General features: G+C 40.9%; 1 protein-coding gene across 2 annotated transcripts in view; it reads right to left on the bottom strand.

Moving 5' to 3' along the window:
- Nucleotides 1–19178, bottom strand: part of ANTXR2 (ANTXR cell adhesion molecule 2) — a 118987-nt gene that overhangs the window by 65682 nt on the left and 34127 nt on the right. For both annotated transcript variants that reach the window (XM_045536907.1, XM_045536906.1), the window contains 2 exons: nt 15304–15382; nt 5322–5417 (listed from right to left, as the gene is read on the bottom strand). In XM_045536907.1, coding sequence (XP_045392863.1) covers nt 5322–5417; nt 15304–15382 — 175 coding nt within the window. The remainder of the gene's footprint in view (nt 1–5321; nt 5418–15303; nt 15383–19178) is intronic.

Genomic DNA, 19178 nt, shown 5'->3' on the forward strand with positions numbered 1-19178 from the left:
AACAAATAACATAATTTTAAATTATAATTTTACCTAAGTATCACCAAAATGGTACTATTTTCTCATCTGACAGGGTAACTTTTTAAGAACTTTGGCTACAATTTTAATATAAAACATGCTGGAGAAGACGTTTCTGACTCTGCTATGCTTCTTTTTTTCCTAGGACCAAACTGGTCCAGCTAACTCGGTATATGTCTTAGTTTCGCAAAGTAATTAGTTAAATGTTCAAATTCTGTTTTTCTCTGCAGAGTAAAAAGGTCGATGTCTAGCTTTCAGTGGATTTAATGGTTCAATATCTGAGTTTGAACGAAATTGTACTGGTTCCTTCTAGCAAATAACATCCCCCTGAGAAAGTTGTCCATAGATCTCATTGTCAAATGGTTCAAATAACATTCGTGCCTTGGACATTCTGAAAAGCATAAAACTGTTTCTTCCAAAAATTCCTTGCAATTTCTCATCACTTCAAGAGAGTAAGTAAATTCTACTCAGTGTATAAAGCATTATGCACACAAACTTTACAATTACCCAAAACAAAACAGAAGGGCTATTCTAATTTTAAAGAATGCATATTGCTTTTAATAGTCTTGGTACCACTGCAAACATTTTAAAGAATATTAATATTGTACTGTCTCCCATCTTACAACCTCTTGTAGTCTATGAAAAGTTGAAGGGGTTTTGTTGTTGCTGTTTTCTGCTTTGTAATTAGTTGATCTGGAAACAGATCAAGAATTCCCAAAATCAATAGCCTTAAGCAGCGATTCCCAACTCTCGGGAATATCAGAACTATTCAGAAGATATGTCAGCTTCTTATTGCTGCTATAACAAATTATCATACTCTTGGTGGCTTAGAACAACAGAAACTTTTTTTTTAATCCTTCTGGAGGGCAGGAGTCTAAAATGAGTCTCGCGGGATTAAGAGTCAGGTGTTAGCAAAGGCGGCTCCTTCTGCAAGCTCCGGGGGTAAATATGTTTCTTGCCTTTTCCAGCTCTGGTGTCTGCCAGCATCCCTTTGCTTGTGGCTGCATCACTCCAATGTCTGCCTCTATGGTCACACTGCCTCCTCCTCTGCTATAGTCTAATTTCCCTGTTTCCTTCTTATTAAGACAAGGATTGCATTGAGGACCCACCTAGATCATCCTGCATAATCTCCCAGTCTCAAAATGCTTAATTGAATTACATTCACAAAGTCCCTTTTACTCTATCAAGTAACAGTCACAGCTTCCAGGGATGAAGACCTGGATTTTTGAAAACCACAGGGGGATTTTCCAAACTACATTGACCTCCGGAGATCCCTCACTCTGCCCACCCCTTTCCTCCCAGGGAGAATCCCCAATATTGGAATCCCGACAGTGGCTGCTCTGAGGGTTTTTCTGTTACGGGAAGCAGAAATAAAATAAAATAAAACTGGAGGATCATTGTCTAAAAGATAAGTTCCATTGTCATCGCCGTGTCACTGATTAGATATCTGTGAAATTTTAATCTCTGAAAGTGAAACATTCAATCATTTTATAAAGTAGGATTTAAGCTTTCATAGTTTAATATTTAATAAAATGTAAAGTGACTGAATGGAGAGTATGTGACAGATAGTGAGGCCCCTGTTCAGGGCTTCTTTTCACGCTTTCTATCTCGATAAGAGCTCCGGAGCGCATGGTGTGCACGGAGGGGAACAGCCGACATGATCTAAACGTGCCCGAGCACAGACATCTTAAGCTGTTCAGTCATGTTCCAGTTGAAAGATTAGATTTAAATATTTGCCAGGAGTCCTTACAACACATTCAAAAAAGAATAAATTTGTACAACACCAAGCTGAAATAGATGCATTTCATTTTCCATTAAATAGTTATATCCCTGGCAATGACAGATAGTCAAAGTCAAACTCATCCCTAATAATATTGTGAAGAATTATTTCACTGGCCACATTCTCCTTTCTGCACTGAACGAATATTTCTGTAAAAGGAACAAAATAAAATAAAATGTGCTGCAGTGGTACTACAACACCTTCTGAAATACTCAAGGTCCTTCTTCACAGGGTTATGGTCCCACTTCCCCATTTTTTCCACATTATCTCTTCATTTTTCTCTAGCCCTGTGGGTCCCCAAGCCTCAGGCTGCAGACTGGTACCCGTTGATGGCCTGTTAGGAACCGGCCACACGGCAGGAGGTGAGCGGCAGGTGAGTGAGTGAAGCTTCATCCGTATTTACAGCTGCTCCCATCACTCACATCAGCGCCCGAGCTCCGCCTCCTGCCAGGTCAGCAGCAGCATTAGATTCTGCATTATGGTGAGTGGTGTAACTATTATATATTACGATGTCATAATAATAAAGTGCATAATAAATATAATGCGCTTGAATCATCCCTAAACCATCCTCCCGCCCCCAGTCCGTGGAAAAATTGTCTTCCATGCAACCGGTCCCCGGTGACAAGAAGGTTGGGGACCGCTGCTCTAGCCCACTTAGCTTCCAGCTTAAGATTCCAACTGTCTACACTTCGTTAGAAGAACTCTGCTCTGGCCACAGCTAGGGTGCACCGTCTGTCACTGGCTTCCATTTCACCTGCTGATGGAACTCAACTGGATCCAGTCGTGAATATTCCTCCCGGGACCAGACCTCAGCGCTACTCTAAAGCACCCAAAGCTTCTTTCACGTGATTAGATGGATCAGATCTCTCCAGCGGCTTCTCATCCTCCCTGGGATGAGTTCAGACTTCCTGCAGGATGTAGGGGGCCTCCCTAGTGGGGTCCGTGCCGAAACCTAAACTGCCGTTCACCGTTCCCTCCCCCGGCAACACGGGCTCTCAGCCTCGCACGTCCCAGAGCATAACTCACAATTCCATGTGCCTTTCATCTGAAATGGCCCTCAGCAACCGCCAGCATCTTATATTTGCCACTCAAAACTCAGTCTGGGGGCACCCACTCAGTTAGGTCTCTCCAAAATGCTCCCTTTAGTCTCTGGCAAATCTTTCCTCCTTTATGCTCCTGCTGGTCTTCACACATGTATTGCTCCCGGGGCCTTCATGACCCTGCATTTACACTCATTTGCCCACATTTCCGCGTTTCCAGATTAAAATGTGAATCTCCGTATCATGCCGTAGGCATCTGAGTATCCTCTGTTCCTAGCACAGTACTGACGCCCACTAGATAATCGATACATATTTGCCAAGGACTGAATCCAGAATTTTGCCTCTACTTTCTCCCTGCTTTAAAACCTGCTTTAGAAAACTTTTGTTACGATTCAGTTGCGCATAGGTGTAAATATAAATTCACACTCAGGCCGAGCTGCTTTTAATCTATATTTCTAAGCGTAAAAGAAAGGTGGGTCCTCTCTCTAGTGATAAGTTCAGGAAATTAAGAAGCATTCAGGATGTTTCGGAGGATACAAAGCCTTTCTGACATCTTGACATCACACCATTAAAGGGGCCCCGCTATACCTTATAGAAAGGTAACTCCAGGATTTGAGATCAGCCGCTAACGTCACCACCTAATGACTGGATCCCTCTATAGTATCCAAAATGATGGTCAAAACCCATATATTTGAGCACATCTAGCAACTTCCCGAAGAAACCCACTTCAGCTTTTGCATGTGTCTTTTTAGAAATCACACACTTTGACACTTTTTGATCCCTCTGGTCAACACTAAATGAAACTGCCACGTAACGAAGGGAGTTAAATCCAACCCCTGCGAGGTTTAAATTAAAAAAACCAAGGAGCACAAATCGTGTTAGGGCACCTTTATGCTTTTTAATTTGAGACTCGAGGAGGCTGGCCACTTTAAAATAGCCATATCTAAGATAATAAAGATTACAACAGGAAACGGTCTGATCGTAAATTGCTGTGGCAGGAAACTGATTAGTTCAGCAAGGAGACAGGATGCTCCTTGTCGCTGCTGTTGTCGGAGTTAATTCTGTGCCTCATCCGTGGGCCAAATGCTCTGAGATGAAGGATTGTAAAGTTGCCTCTTGAAAGCAAACTGGAGTACAATGAATAATAAATGCGGGGACAACATAGAGCCCTGCCTCAAATTACAAAGAAGCTCAAATCGGTGAGTGAAAGTGAGAGGGTTAAAAGGCAATCTAGCAAAACATGACGATGACCTACAAAATAGAAAGATCTACGGGATGTGCTTATCATAAAAGGAATACTCTCAAAATCAGTAGTGGGCATGCTTTGAAAGAAGGCTTTCTCAGGATCATCTTTTCCGTGAGACCTGCACAATCTAAATTGGGTTGCGTGAGATGTGCTGAAATTGATCACTCAATGTTCCACCCCGCAAAGGTAAGTAGAGTAACACTCCCACAAAAATGTCTGTCCCTTAATTCCCTGATACTGTGAATAAATTACCTGACATGACAAAAGGGATTTTGCAGATCTGATTAAGGTTAAGGCCCTTGAGAAGGGAGGGTATCCTGGATGATGCAGGAGGGTCCAGCCTAATCACCTGGGTCCTTAAAACTGGAGAACCTTTCCCAGCTGGGCTCAGAGTCGGAGAGAGATGTAATTACAGAAGGACGGTCAGAGAGATGTGACGCTTCTGACTTTGAAGGTGAAGAAAGGAGACCACCGAGGCAGGGCATGTGGGTGGCCTGGAGAAGCGGGAAAGGGCGAAGGAATGGAGTCTCCCCTAGAACATTCCCTGCCAACACCTTGTAGCCCACGGAAGCCCAGCGAGACCTACGTCAGAGCTGTGGTCACAACTGTTGGACAATAAATTCGTATTGCTTTAAGCCAGCAAGTGTGTGGCATTAGTTACAGCAGCGGTAGAGAACTAATACACACCCACATCCCTTCACAGACGTCACACAAACATGAAAAACGACACAAACTGCAACCACCTGTCATGACCCTAACAATGGCACATGACTTAGTTCTAAAATATTTTTCAGAAGCAATCAAAAAAGGTCCTGAAATAGTAGATCCTTCAAAGAGGAAATAAAAGATTCAATAAGCACTTAAAAAAAAAATAATAAAACCACCCCGACAGGTTATCAACTTCTCTCAATGAATCCAACAGAAAACATCATTCAATTTGCTTGAATTTCTCCTGCACTTGAGTGGAAACATCCTTTATTCTCAACGACCTCTCCCCTTCTTCTCACAAACCTGATTTTAATGCGTTTTTGAGATGAAGTTTTTTGATACATTTATTGGCATGCATGTTTTCTAGAATTTATTGCAGTGATAAAAACAATTAAAATTCAGTTTGCTGGCTAACTGAAACTTCGCTTTTTTTGAACAATGTGGCATTCTTTCATATTTCAGGCCTTACCTTACATCTTACTGATTTAAAAAAAAAAATAGAATAGAGTTGCAAATCCTTCTTACTCACCACTTTGCAGCAAAGGGGCCAAAACCACCACATCAAAGCGATGCCCACCAGCAGCAGTAACACCAGAATGACAATGATGGCTGCGATCCCACTGGACTGAAGTAGGCAGAGACAAAAACAACACAGTCAGCAAAGTTTACGGTCAAATTCCAAATGTGTATTTTTTAAGGAAACACCAGAAAATAATCCAGAAAGCAGTAATGTCAAACTAGAGATAATCTTTTAAATTCTTTAAGTTCTATAAATTCCTTTATTCTACTTAATGTATGTTATGTTACGAAAGACAATAACAAATACAAAATCTTCTAAACTGCTGCAGATCATTTTCCGATGTAATACAGGAAAACTCACTCCTTGGGGTTGGATCGGTGCCTATATTTTGTGTTCCAAGCATAATTACCCCTAGGCAGAATTTAGGCAGAATTCCCCTGGACTTTTTGATGATGGAACACTATTTATTTTATATATTTAAATAAGAAGATGAATACAAAATGTCCACAAGTAGATTACAAACCCACAATGATTCTTGTTGGCAAATGGTATACACACACCAATGCAAGAATGCAGTCTCAGGCATTCATGTATCGTAAGATTACTCACTGAAGTTCAAGTACAACCTGCATGAGGACCACACTGGTATTCTTCCCATTCCTCAGACCCTCTGGCTAGAAAACGCCCCTCTCAATTATACAACTCATAATTCTCTGTACTTTAATCTTCAGCACTTGTCCCGATGCAATTAATTAATTATGAGTTTTGTGATTATTTTTTTTTAATTTCTCCTTTCTGCCATGATTTATTGTGAGCTCTAGGAAGTCCAGGGCTCAGTCCAACCTGCTTACCACTGTCTACTCCCTGCCTGGCATTTGAGAACTATTCACTGAGAGAATGAATACCAGAGAAACCAGACGGCAAACGTCACAGATACAGAGTGTTTGCTGAACTTTTAGTGGCGAGAGAGTTTTCCAAGGGAACAAGGTGTCTCTCCCCAAGCTCTCCTCTCTAGGATCCCCAGTAATAATGTTTGGTTCTGTGTGTTTGTTTTGTTTTCTAAAAGGAAAGAATTCAGGGAAGAAAAAAAGAAGGCAGGGTGGAGATAAATACTTAATAGAAATTTCCAGGCAAATAATCTAAGTGTTCTGGCCTTAAAGCCAAAGAAAACAAGTCAACGCATACATCAGGCTACTTAGGAAAATACACGAAGTGCATCTTTCTACGCAGCTCTCTAAATACTCATGAAGTAATCATGCTACTCTCCACAGGCTTAATTACATCAAGCTCTAAACTCTAGGCAAACAGGAATACAACAGGAAAAGAATGTCATAGAGCTACATGGAAAACCGTGGTCTCCTATAAGAGCAAGGCTGTCAAATGTATAAATCCTTGATCTCACCTTCAAAAATAAGGTCTTACATAAGATACCCCCAATCTGTGACTCTCCACGTACGGCATGAATATAAGATTCCCCACCAGACCTTTCCCACACGAGGATCCAGCCACAGCACTCATGGAAACAGCTCGCCATTTGGCTGTGCTATCCAACTTTCAAAAGGGTTCTATGAACATTTGGTTTCCCCTTTTCTTAGAATTCACACCCTGTGTTCAGAAATAAGGACATGCAACTAGAGGCCATGAATCTGCTAAAAATTTAGTTGTTCGTTTGTTCCTTCTATGCATGTGCCAAGAACAGGAAAATCAGAAAATCATGCTGACAGAATATAAAGTAGATGGGCTAGTCCCGATAGGTAGTTAAAATCCTTGATTTTTCCCTCAAAAAATAAAAATGCCTCTATTGGTAGCACTGACACAACACTATGCATCTCCAGGCACAAATATATATTTATTGTGACAACATTATCATCTCAACTGATTCCAGACTTGGCTCGAAAAATTAAAACTAAAATACACACTTTCTAAAGGCCGACAGATCTAACCTTAATCGTATTTAAGGCAAGCACGATGGGGAAAAGGGTCAGAGAAGGCAAAGAATGCAGCCCGACCTGGGCATGTATGTGTGAGACACAGCCGGTGAACACGCCAACCCCGGACGTTAGCTCAGTTAACTGGACACAAATGCAGCCTCTCCCACTGTCTTTGTTCTGACTGCCAGAGGCAGTAGAGCATGGAAGACCTCAGGCATGAAAGAAAAATAATTTCATTGTTCACAAAACTTTATAAACAAATGAAGGGAAGGTCAAACCCATCCACTTCAGTCCTGCGATAAGATACCACGTTGCAAACTACAGACTTCAGCGTCAGATGAAGAGTAAGAAGCTGGGTATGATTACAGCTGGGATCAACTTCACCAGCAGCAACTAGGTGCTTCTCACGTTTGCTTAGACACGACTCTCCCTACACAGCCCTCAGGGCAACAAAGCCTAAGCGATATTTAACACTCAAATGTCATTTGTCTTGAATGGAGTGGAATAAATAAATCCATACGACTGGAAGCTACAAATATTATTTATTCATCAAAAAATATTTGATGAGCACCTACTACATACTGGGCAGTTCAATAGGTAGCGACATTAAAATGTTGGACAACTCTTCCCGAAGCCCACGGGTCAGTTAGACAAGCCTTAAACACATCATTACGAGCGTGAGGAGTGTGGAAGGTACAATAGAAACAGGTACAAGTGGGGACTGACCCAGTCGGGGTTCTGGGAGGACCTCCTAGAGGATGTCTATAAAAGGCTGGGGGGCTGGTTTGGGGGGTGGTCTGTAGGCAGAGTTAGTGGTTTCCTGTAAGAATAAGAAAAGGACTTCTGCCACGGGAGCATAGGGTTTGAGGGGGCTGAGTGACACCTGAAGAGGATAAAAAAAAAAAAAAATCAAACACAAATTTCTGAAAAGCTGCCATTCATTACAGAGAGAATTGGCCACTTGTTGGATTAATGACTACTTGGTTAGATGACCTTTCGATCGATTCTTTTATTGCATCAGTTCTTCCCCACAATAGTTCCGAACAAGTGGCATTTTCAGATGTCTACAAAGACTTGGCATGAAGGTTAATTGAGGAGTCCAGTCGGAGACTCCACCCTCCGATGTCAGTCAAGGCTACGAAACCAAAATTCTTCTCAGTGTTAACTGGGGACATCCTAGAACCTTGAGATTGATGTCAGGGTAGAGGGACCCATACTTTCTAGTCATCCTAGACACACTGAGCTTTTCAATTTCATCTGTATCTAATTTCTTTTCTCCACAAAAAGCAAGTTCTACCATCAAAAACTTGACTGTGCCAAATATAACTAAAATTCTCGCTGTCCTTGCAAAATAACTATGGGAAAGAGGGATTTGCTCAAAAGTTTCAAAACTGCATGACTTGTTATTGTTGTAATCTATCTAGAAATAATGAATCACAACAACTACATTAGGGAAAAAAAAAAACAGACACAGAGCAGGGGAAATGGGTCTCCACGATTTCTTTCCATGAATTCAGAGTTAGGGAAACAAAAAATAGTCATGGAATCAATGATGATTTCATTTTCTGGACTTTTCTTGAAATATTCTATATCAGGAATTAGCAAACTATGGTCCAAGGGCTAAATCCTACCCATCTATTTTGTAAGACATCCCGTAAGCTAAGAATAGTTTTTTACATTATTACATGGCTGGAAAAAAAAAAACCATGGCCGGGCGCGGTGGCTCACGCCTGTAATCCTAGCACTCTGGGAGGCCAAGGCGGGAGGATCACTCGAGGTCAGGAGTTTGAGACCAGCCTCAGCAAGAGTGAGACCTCGTCTCTACTAAAAGTAGAAAGAAATGATTTGGACAGCTAAAAATATATATAGAAAAAAATTAGCCGGGCATGGTGGCGCACGCCTGTAGTCCCAGCTACTCGGGAGGCTGAGGCAGGAGGATCGCTTGAGCCCAGAAGTGTGAGGTTGCTGTGAGTGAGGCTGACGCCACGGCACTCTAGCCCCGGCAAGAGAGCAAGACTCTGTCTCAAAAATAAATAAATAAATAAAAATAAATAAACATTGTAATTAACTTTATTAAATTGATAATAATCACAGGAAAATTATTTTTTCTCATTAGATCTAACCATTGTTTTGTATTCTACCTCGATACCTCTGGCATGTGGCAGTAATATTGCCACTTTATAGCTCTGAAGGGTGAGCTGCCGAGAGGCACCTGCTGATTTGTGCATGAAATCTCTGCAGGAGAGGAGAGGAGAGTGGACGATATTACGGGTTGGAGCGATGCTCAGTCTCTCGGGCACATTTGCATATGGTGAGGAGGGGACATGCACTTGGTGGCAGTCTCAGTAGGAGGATGACGCTTCTGATTTTCTCAGGAATTTGAATCTATTACTCTAGTAACAGATTAGTCCCCGTGAAAAATCCCACAAGTAAAGAAGCCTGTCTGCTGCCCCAGAGTAGCCAGAGCACCCCCGGCTCAGTCCTGCGCTGCCACCTGGGCACTGAACGGTCATTTCCTGTTTCCTTCTGGGACTTTCTCACCAGCCGGGAGACGCCAACAGCAGGGCCCGGTGCCTTGGTCCTGGCTGCCTTCCCTGCCTGGGCCTCACGCGGGGCAGGGGCTCCACGGTTAGCTACTAAATGTACGAAAATAGCTGCGTATCTAGTTTAAAAGTGGGAAAACTCAGCTTTAGATTTAAGAGATTTCAGATAAGGATCCGCGGAGGGTTTGTAGGTAGACAGTCCTTTCTCCTCCTCTCTTCCCAGAAGATCTCTTCAATGTGTCTCTGCTTTAGCAAATACAGGGAAGAGATGACTTCTTCCTTTTTTTTAATCTCTCGCTCTTCTTCTGACCCTTTTGGAATAATAATACCAAGAACCAACCTGTTTCCTGAGCATGTGTGACGTGGCAGAAACTGTGCTGAGCACTGCAGTACTTGGTACCCATGCTCAGTACTTCATGCCCTCACTGGATGCTCACACCCCCAGCAGGTGCTACTGTGATGTTAATTTTACAGAGGAGAAAACTGAGAAACTGAGAGAAACCTCCCGTCTTTAGTGCACATTTACGCAAACACTGTAGAAGGTGCTGATTTTAGGAGGCAGACCCGAGCCTGGAAGCGGGGTGCGTGGCTTGATGAGTTAGAACCTCGGCTGATTTCGGGTTTCACCGTCCCTGGGGGAGGGACCCCTTGGAGCCTGAGGCTCTGAAAGGTTAATTTTCTTTCCCAGTGTCACAGGCTAGTAAATGCCAGAACTGAGAATTGAACCTCTGCCCCTTGTCCCCTGCCATAACTAGTGAAATAATAAAAATCACGCAGATGAGAAGGCTTCACGTCATCAGTCTGGGCTGTGATGGCGGGGTCACTGGTGGCCCCTTGGACCCTGCTGCAGCCCTGGTCCCCCGTGACCTCTCCGGGCACCTACTGCTGCCGCCTCCACGTGCCGGAATTCTGTCTTCCTTGTCGTCTTTATTGGACAAGTGTCCTGGTTTCCCCATGTCTTGAGCTGTTCCTTCTCCTGCTCACTTCTTCACTCATTCTACCCACCACGACAGGCTCACCTTGGCTCCTCAGCTTCAAACTTTACTCAAATCAGATTTCTTCCTGACCGAGGGTCTTTGAGCTTCCTTTCCTTAAAGCACGTAAGTAATTGCAAAATCTTTCTCTGCCCTTTGAAATGTATAAAAATCTCCTTTAAAACAGTCTCCACTCCTTCGAAACGTATTCACAGTAGCGGAGGAAGGCAGACCCCATCTCCACCTCTGCAGGTGTGTAGGAGCCTCACACGGGCAGGTGCCCAGTGCTAGTTTCAGCACTACCTCCTGCCAGGAAGGCCGAGAAATTGCACTTTTCCTTTAGGGAAGCGCAGTTAGTAGACACCAAAGGTCTACATTCCCCCCAGCCCGCTCTTCAAACTCCTCCAGCCCTTTGTTTCAGCAAAGTTCAACCTCTCTCCCCTCTTGCAATACTTTTGAATAATGTCCTCCCCTTGCCTGCTTCATTTTGTCCTGTGCATTTTTTCTTTGACATGATGTATTCCTGCCCTTTGAAAATGGCATTAACCCCGAATCTCCCATTTTCCTTCCAGTTCCTACAAATTCAACAAAAGTGAAACTTAAATTTTTATCTCCAGCCCTGATCCCTCTCCGAGATTTGAGAATGAACCATTAGATATCGCTGACCTCACTAACCCAAAATGCCTACAGTGAAAAATTCCCTTCATCTCCAGAGGCAGCTGTTTCTAGATGCTTCCAGTGGTAGCATTGTTCTTCCAGACCACGACGTCCAATATTTTGGAACCAGCTGTTCCCTCCAAAACCGGCCAGTCACTTTATAACATATATTTCTTCATTAACACAATTTCTACTGCCACATCTAACACTGGTTCCTACCACCATCCGTCAATTCATAACCTAAAGTTTTATGCCTCAATTCTCTGGCATTTGCCTCCTAAAAGCTTTTTCTGGGCTTTGCTTTGCTTTCTGTCCTAATTCTCATACTTGGTACTACTGATCTAATTTCCCCAAAATAGGATGTTGCAATGTCACAGTCATGTCCAAAGCCTTTTAAGAACACGCTGTTATCTATTGCAGTCAGACTCTGTGATGTCTCAATCCAGTGAAACAAAAAAGTGGGGGAGCTCTCACGTAGGCTTGCTAGCTGCTCATTCTGCAAAATTACGTTATACAAGAAGGAAAAAGAGGAGAAGGAGGGAGGAATATGAGGAAAGGAAGGGGAAGATGGAAGGAAAGAAGGAAGGTCCTCACGAATTAGTTCTATTTCCTCAATCAAAGGATAGTTTAAAATTAAAATGGCAAGAAGAACAATTTTAGAATAGAAGAATTATTTCAAGTTGAATACATCTAGCATTATGAAAAATATAATCCTTTTCCTTTCTTTCTTTTTTTTCTCATTTCAACACTAACATCCCTGTGTCGTACAGTTTGGGATCCACGGGCCCGTAGGATGAACTCTAAATTCAATCTGGTTTTGTAGGTTATTGATAACCTGGTCTAAGTGTTCTGTTTCCAAGATTTCCTTCCACTTACTTCCACTCTGACCAAAGACACCTGCTCTCAGTGTGGTCAACACGTCCCGGCCCGTGTGCTCTTTCTCTGCCACCTGCTCCCTCCTCTCTCCTGCCCAAGTGCTGGTCTCCCTGCAGGGCCCCCTTGTCTCGGTTCCTCCAGGAACATAAGACCCTTCCCTGGTCTCCGCTCCTTCTCGCTCAGCCCTCCTGAAGGGCCCTCTTCTCCGGTAAGCACCATGTGCAATTTCACTGCTTACTTCATTCCACCCGTTTGTCAACAGCCCTCAAAAGTCTGTGCCTCCACGCCGGACCCCGCTTGGCATCCCTGTCCTGAATATTCAGAGTCTTCTCTGAATTCCCACCGAGATGTCTAACAGACGTGGCTCACTCAACACCGCGGAAACAGCGTGGACCTCCTCGTCTTGCAGAAACTGCTCTGTCTAATGACAGTCATCCTTCTAGCAGCTCAGTGGGGAAAAGCTTGGAACTCTTCTTAATTTCTTTCTTTCCTTCTCTCGCACCCCACACCTTAGCTGTCTAGGCATCCCATGGGCTCCGTCTTTAAAATATATTTGAATTCAACCACTTCCCACGCTCTCCACTCCTGTCACCCCAGTGGGGTCACCTTCCCTGTCTCATGGTTTCCTGAAATAGCCGCAGAATTGGTCTTGATGTTTTCACTTGAAGGACTGAGCCTTTAAAAACACGGAGTCAAATCATGTCACCTTCCAAGCCCTCCCTGCTTCACTCAAAAGAAAGCTCCTTACAACGACGTTCTAGCTGGTCCTCAGTGTGGAGCACTCTCCCCCCCCCCTTAGATGGTCTACAGGGCTCGCTCCCTCACCTTCCTCAAACCTTTGCTCAAATCCTACCTTCTCGGTGACAAATCACTTTGACCCCTTATTCAATATTATAACTGGCCCCTTTGCCCTCCTCTCCCCATCTCTGACACGGCCAATATTTCTTTTTCTGAAATCACCTTCACAATTCACAATGGCAAAGAGGTGGAATCAACCCAAGGGCCCATCAGTTCATGAGTGGATGAACAAAATGTGGTATATGTACACCATGGAGTACTACACCCAGCCACAAAAAAGGATTAACCGAGGCCTTTTGCAACAATTTGGATGGAAACAGAGACCATTAGCCTAAGTGAAGTATCCAAAGAAAGGAAAAACAAACACCCCATGTACTCGCTATTAGATTGAAACTAACCCATGAGCACACGTGTGCACAGAGGGAAGTAAAACTCAGTGGAAGTCAAGCAGGGGGGAGGGGAGAGGAGGGGGAGGGGCAAAACCCTGCCTAACAGGTACAATAAAAACTATCTGGGTGATGGGCACACTTATAACCCTGACTCAAGCATTGCAAAATGATCCATGTAACCAAAAACATTTGTACCCCTGTGATACTTTGAAACTAAAAGAAAGAAAGAAAGAAATCGCCTTATTCTAAAACCACCTAGAGTCACAACACCCTCTCCTGAGAGCCAGCAAGAGCCAGGAAGACTTCCCCCCAGCACACAAGCTATAAATTCCAGATGAGTCATTTACCCTGAGCACCCAGGGAACTCGTGCTTGGTTTATAGGATAGGAACAAGGACTGTTTTCCTGGTTGAGGGAAGAGAGAGGGGGGGAAAGACAGCCGGAGGTGTAGAACAGAAAGAAGGATGGAAAAAGAATGCCATTTCAGTGAGCTAAACACCGACACACTGCAAACCACAAATATCTGTAACCTCAACCACATCCTGAGAGACCACAACACGTAAAAACTGCAACATCCACAAAAACTACACATTGCAACACACACTACAGATAAAAAAAGAACACCACATGAAAAACACAAACTCAGAAACAGAAAACCTAGCTCTTTTCAAAATAGAAGGAGGTGTTGATAAAGACTTATCCAGAGTGTTCAAAAGTGACCCAAGGATCCATATGGATGTTCCCTTTCCCCGCGACATTGTCTTAGAATAACCAACACAACTACTCTACACAGATACCACTGAATTGTTTTGTTTTGTTTTCTGGAGGCAGGTTGTCTTCTGAATCAATAGATCAAAAATGTAAAACCATGAGATGTGAGGAAATGTTTAGGTTTGGGATTTTGGTTTTCTGGAGGGCAGGAATTTTTCTCTTTTATTTGGATTTATATATTTTTCACAGAGAAATTATAGTCTTAAAAATAATAGCCACATAGTCAGTCCCTTTTAGTCCCTATTTTCATGTTCAACAATCTAATATCAAAACTCTTTATAAATCCACAAAATGAAATGCAAGGAAAAAACTATCTAATAAATGGAGTTTACATTTCAAAGTATTGTATTTTAGGCAATGCAAAAATATAGTTCCAACAGAGGTTCAAACTAAGATATTATCTATCAAACCATCAAAATCAAATTTCTTACTCAGAAGATTTCTATGTTTAAAATGAACAAAATAATGAAGTCACACATTAAGATGAAGTAATGATATCAAAACATGATAAATATCTTAGGTACTAAAATCTAACCTTCATAACAGAAAAATACTATCTTTCCATATTTAGTATTTTTTTACCATGAAAAAGTGTGTTTCTTTTATTGGAAGATAACACAAATTGGCCTTTTCTAGATATTTCTAAACACCTAAGAGCTTTTTCTTTAATTTTTTTTTAATTTTTTTTATTTCAGGAAATTATGGGGGTACAAACATTTTGGTTACATATTATGAATTATCTAATATTTTAAGAAAAAATGCTTTATTTGGAAGTCATTGTCTTTATATTTTGATTTTAAATACGACTTTTGAATTTTATAAGTATCAAAATTAAATGTTGCATTATCTTAAACTCCCTGTAAAATGTGGCTCAATAAAAAACAAAACAACCTTAAATAAAAAATTCTACAGAAACGTTTCCCTGTAACAGTCTTCTATGTTACTGTATCTTCTTTATCAACATTGCAACAACACTGAGAATCACACAACATATGGACTGTTTCTGAATGGAATTACTTTTAAAAGGTGACTCTATGAAAACTTTTTACTTACACATTCTGTGGCTGTGATAATTAATGAGCTGGAGATGACAGATTTTCCTCCATTAAAGCTCACTGAAACATCAAGAGTCCTGGGGAAAGAAAGAAGAAATAATAATCACAAATAAATAAAAAACCAGAGAATTATAGGAGGTGTTTATTTTCTTATACAATGCAAAACCAGTGGGAAAAAAAACACAAAGACTTAGGGTCACAGCTTTTGGCAAATTATCCCAGATTTTTTCTTTCTTAGTTCTAGTCCTTATTCATTAAGCCAGAGGCAAACTTCTTAAGAGATCTAATTGTTCCTCTTAAAAGCATTACTATAAACAGGGACATTAAGACATTTCTTAATCCAGAGAAATGCTGAGATTGTTTCAAATACACAAAAACCTAAAAAGAGGGAAAATCTGTAGATCCCATTTAGCATATTACTATCATCACAAGTTCATTGTTTAAAAATATAAAATGGGAAGTAATAAACTATTCAAGGGTAAAATATAGAGAAAATGAAAATAAAAGAATGAGACAAAGTAAAGAAAAAAAAAAGAGAAAGATTTATTTGCAGGCATTTGTTGTAGGTGGTCCCATAATATTAAAGGTAGCTCGACAAAGGTAGAAGAAAAGAGGGTCATTTCTGTCCCTGTCTAAGAAATATCATAGTTAAAATACAGCTCTCATTTTGAACATATGCTTTCAAATTATAAAACAAATAAGAATCATTGAAATTTCATTAATTCAAATTCATTATTTGGGATCACTTAGCCTAAAGTTGGTGATGCCTTTCATTTTTTAACAGCTATACCAAGATATCAGAGAGAAAATAATGACAAGGGGGTTTAAAATATGTAAAGAAACGGCATTTTTCCAACATAGTTTACAGAGTATATTATCGTATCATAATTGGTATGCCAACGAATCAAAGCTATCCATTCATTAAAGCAGAGAGTAGTTGGTGACATTTTGTTAATATTTTTGTATTACAAAATAGGTTTGTATACACTACTATGCCTTTTAAAGTATCAAATACTCACAAAATATTCTAAATCCTAAGAATTAATAGCAAGAAACTTTGCCTAATAACTCTGAATTACTAGAATTTTGCTACAGAGAAAAGATTTCTTCTCTATGACTTTCACGTAGAGTCAAATGCTACTAGTTACGGACAGGATACAACCGAATCATCTCACGCTGCTGGCAAAATTTTCAATAATGATGCCAGAGAGGGAAGATGAGGAATATTATTTAGACCTTGCTATTGCCAGATGCTGTCCTAGGCATTTTATGGGCACTATCTCATTTACTCCTTCACAATAGCCCTTGAAGTGATAGTTTCACAGTGGTACAGATGCAGGTGGGGGGCAGGAGGCCCGGAAATGCTAATTACCCTGCCCAAAGCAGGAAAGCTCAGATTCTAACTAACGTTGAACTCTTCCCATCACACCAGAGGCTTGACGAAACGATGAAATCAAAGTCCTTGCTGTTTCTTTTCTCAATGTGATATTCAGTTTGGATTCCTAATGGAATAAAGCCACCAGGAAAGATACTACTAGCAAATTCAAGCTAAACTCTCATCCAAAATTCAAAAATACTCCTTTTTTTTTTTTAAGTAAGAGAAAAGGCGTATGATATTTATTAATGTGTACACAGGAGCCTTCGGAATGACAACCCAAAGACACAAGGGAAATTGTCCATTTTTATGCTTAGGTCCAACAAAGCACAGACAGCCGTGAAGAAATACGATTGGACAAAAAGGGTCTGATCTAATGATAATAGACTGAGTGGTGAAACCCAACAAGGCCTCTCTGTCCAGATTCTTCTTGGCTTCTCTAAGCTGCATTCTTTCCTTCTGGGTATTGGGCAGGACCCCCTCTGGAATGGGGGTCTTATGACCTATGGTCCAGTAAGGTAGGTCGGATGCAAAATTCAGAAATACTTCTATTAAAAATATTTCTTGTAAAATACTCACTTCAAAACATGTTGCTGAAGAAGACAGTTTAACTAAATCCAGAAAAGAATGAGAAATTTGGGTGTTCGAATTAACTGAACTTCTGAACTATTCCAACACGGCATGCCAAGCAGCCTATTTAGGAAAGCAAGCTGAAACCTAATTGCTTATTCTGCAGAACTGAGTGTCTTGTTTTTTGTTTTTTTTTTAATGACTAAGCATAATTGAATCAAAAAACAATCTTTCCTCTTTCCTAATTCCTCTACTTTAAAGCATGTACCAGGAATTGCACAAAAGGGTAGGCATGGTTCTTTTTGGGAAGATTGTTTTTGGAAAAATCATTTTGGTTCATAACATACGATTCTTGCAGGTAATCTGACTGATTCAACCTTAAAAGATCAATAGAAGTTGTTTATAATCTGGCACTTTAAATTCACCAGAAACAAACTAGTTCTCTAATTCATGAAGGAAATATTCAAAACTTTTAATGTGTCACAAAATGGAATGAGAACAGAAGATACCATTTGAAAACAAACTTCCCTCTTTCCTATAGTCAATACATGCTGATGAGATCTTATAGGCAAGAAAAATAACTGCATCCTCCCCAAATCTCAGTCTAGCATCATGTGGCTGGTGTCAAATCAAACTGAATTACGTCTGCACAGATATGGAAATCCACTTGACGATCTTTTGACATATGGACTTAACTGAAACAATGTAATCTTCACCTTCCTCGGAGTAGTGGAGGCATGATCAAAACATCACCATCAACACCACCACTAATGATTACAGGCATGTGTTGATTCCTTCCTATAACCCAGACACATTAATTCATCTTCTCATTTAATTCTCACAGCAGCCCACTGAGATTGGCACTAGCATTCGCTCCATTTTCCAGATGAGGAAACTGAGGCTTGACATGGTAACTTGCCAAATATTGGAACTTTCTGACTCTGCAGTCCCGTCTGCACCATTACGACCTCAATCCCCCCCCCCATGCTTATATCTTAGTGTCTTGTATCATTGGCATGAGCTCAGTATCACTCTCCCGGTCTTTTACTGTATTCCTGTATTTCTCACGGTTAACTAGAATGGGACTTGCTATATGCCAAAAACAAGATATTTATTTGAGAATATACGCATTTGTGAATATATGTGTATATATACACACACATTTTTCTGGGAAAATGTTTCAGAAGTGTTGGGAACATGAAAAATACAGGTACTTCTGCTTTTAAATTTTGTTGTTTCTTTAGAAAAACATTTCTGAAATTATTGCTATCACATTGGCACTATCATGAAGCTGGTGCCTTTGCCAAAAGCATCCTACTGCTTTGCTGGCACACAGACTAACAAAGCCACCTCTGGCTCTAACCCACACTCAATACCAGGACCTTTCTTTGCCCCAAGGTTCCCATATACATATTTGATGCTGTCTGTCATAGTTTATGTCATTTCTCTTAGTACCTATGCATTGTTCGTTCCTATTCCTTCATAACTTCTACTTCTGGTTAGTATATTTCTGACATTGGAACCCCTACTCTCAGTTATAAAGACTTTATTATGGGCAAAAAATGCATTAAAGTGTATTAAAACAACTTCGTGTTTACTTAATTCCAGACATAAATGGGAGGAAAGAGAGTTCATATTTATTTGTTCCAAACATCAGATAAAATTTTAAAAGGGATGGACTCAGCCCACATGTTGAATCTGGAGTCTTGAGTTTGAATCCTCATCCCTCTTAATTGTCCATTCCTCACCCTCTAAAATGGGGTTAATTGTACACTTTTGTGGGGGTTGTTTGGTGAGAAGATCTTAATAATATATATGAAATATCTAACACAATGCCTGGAATATAGCAGATACTCTATAAATTACTGTAATACCTGACTATTTGTATAATGAAATATTTAAAATATCAGGGTAATTGTTTAGAAACC

This window comes from Lemur catta, chromosome 24, assembly GCF_020740605.2.
Source record: "Lemur catta isolate mLemCat1 chromosome 24, mLemCat1.pri, whole genome shotgun sequence".
Classification (NCBI taxonomy): Eukaryota; Metazoa; Chordata; class Mammalia; order Primates; family Lemuridae; genus Lemur; species Lemur catta.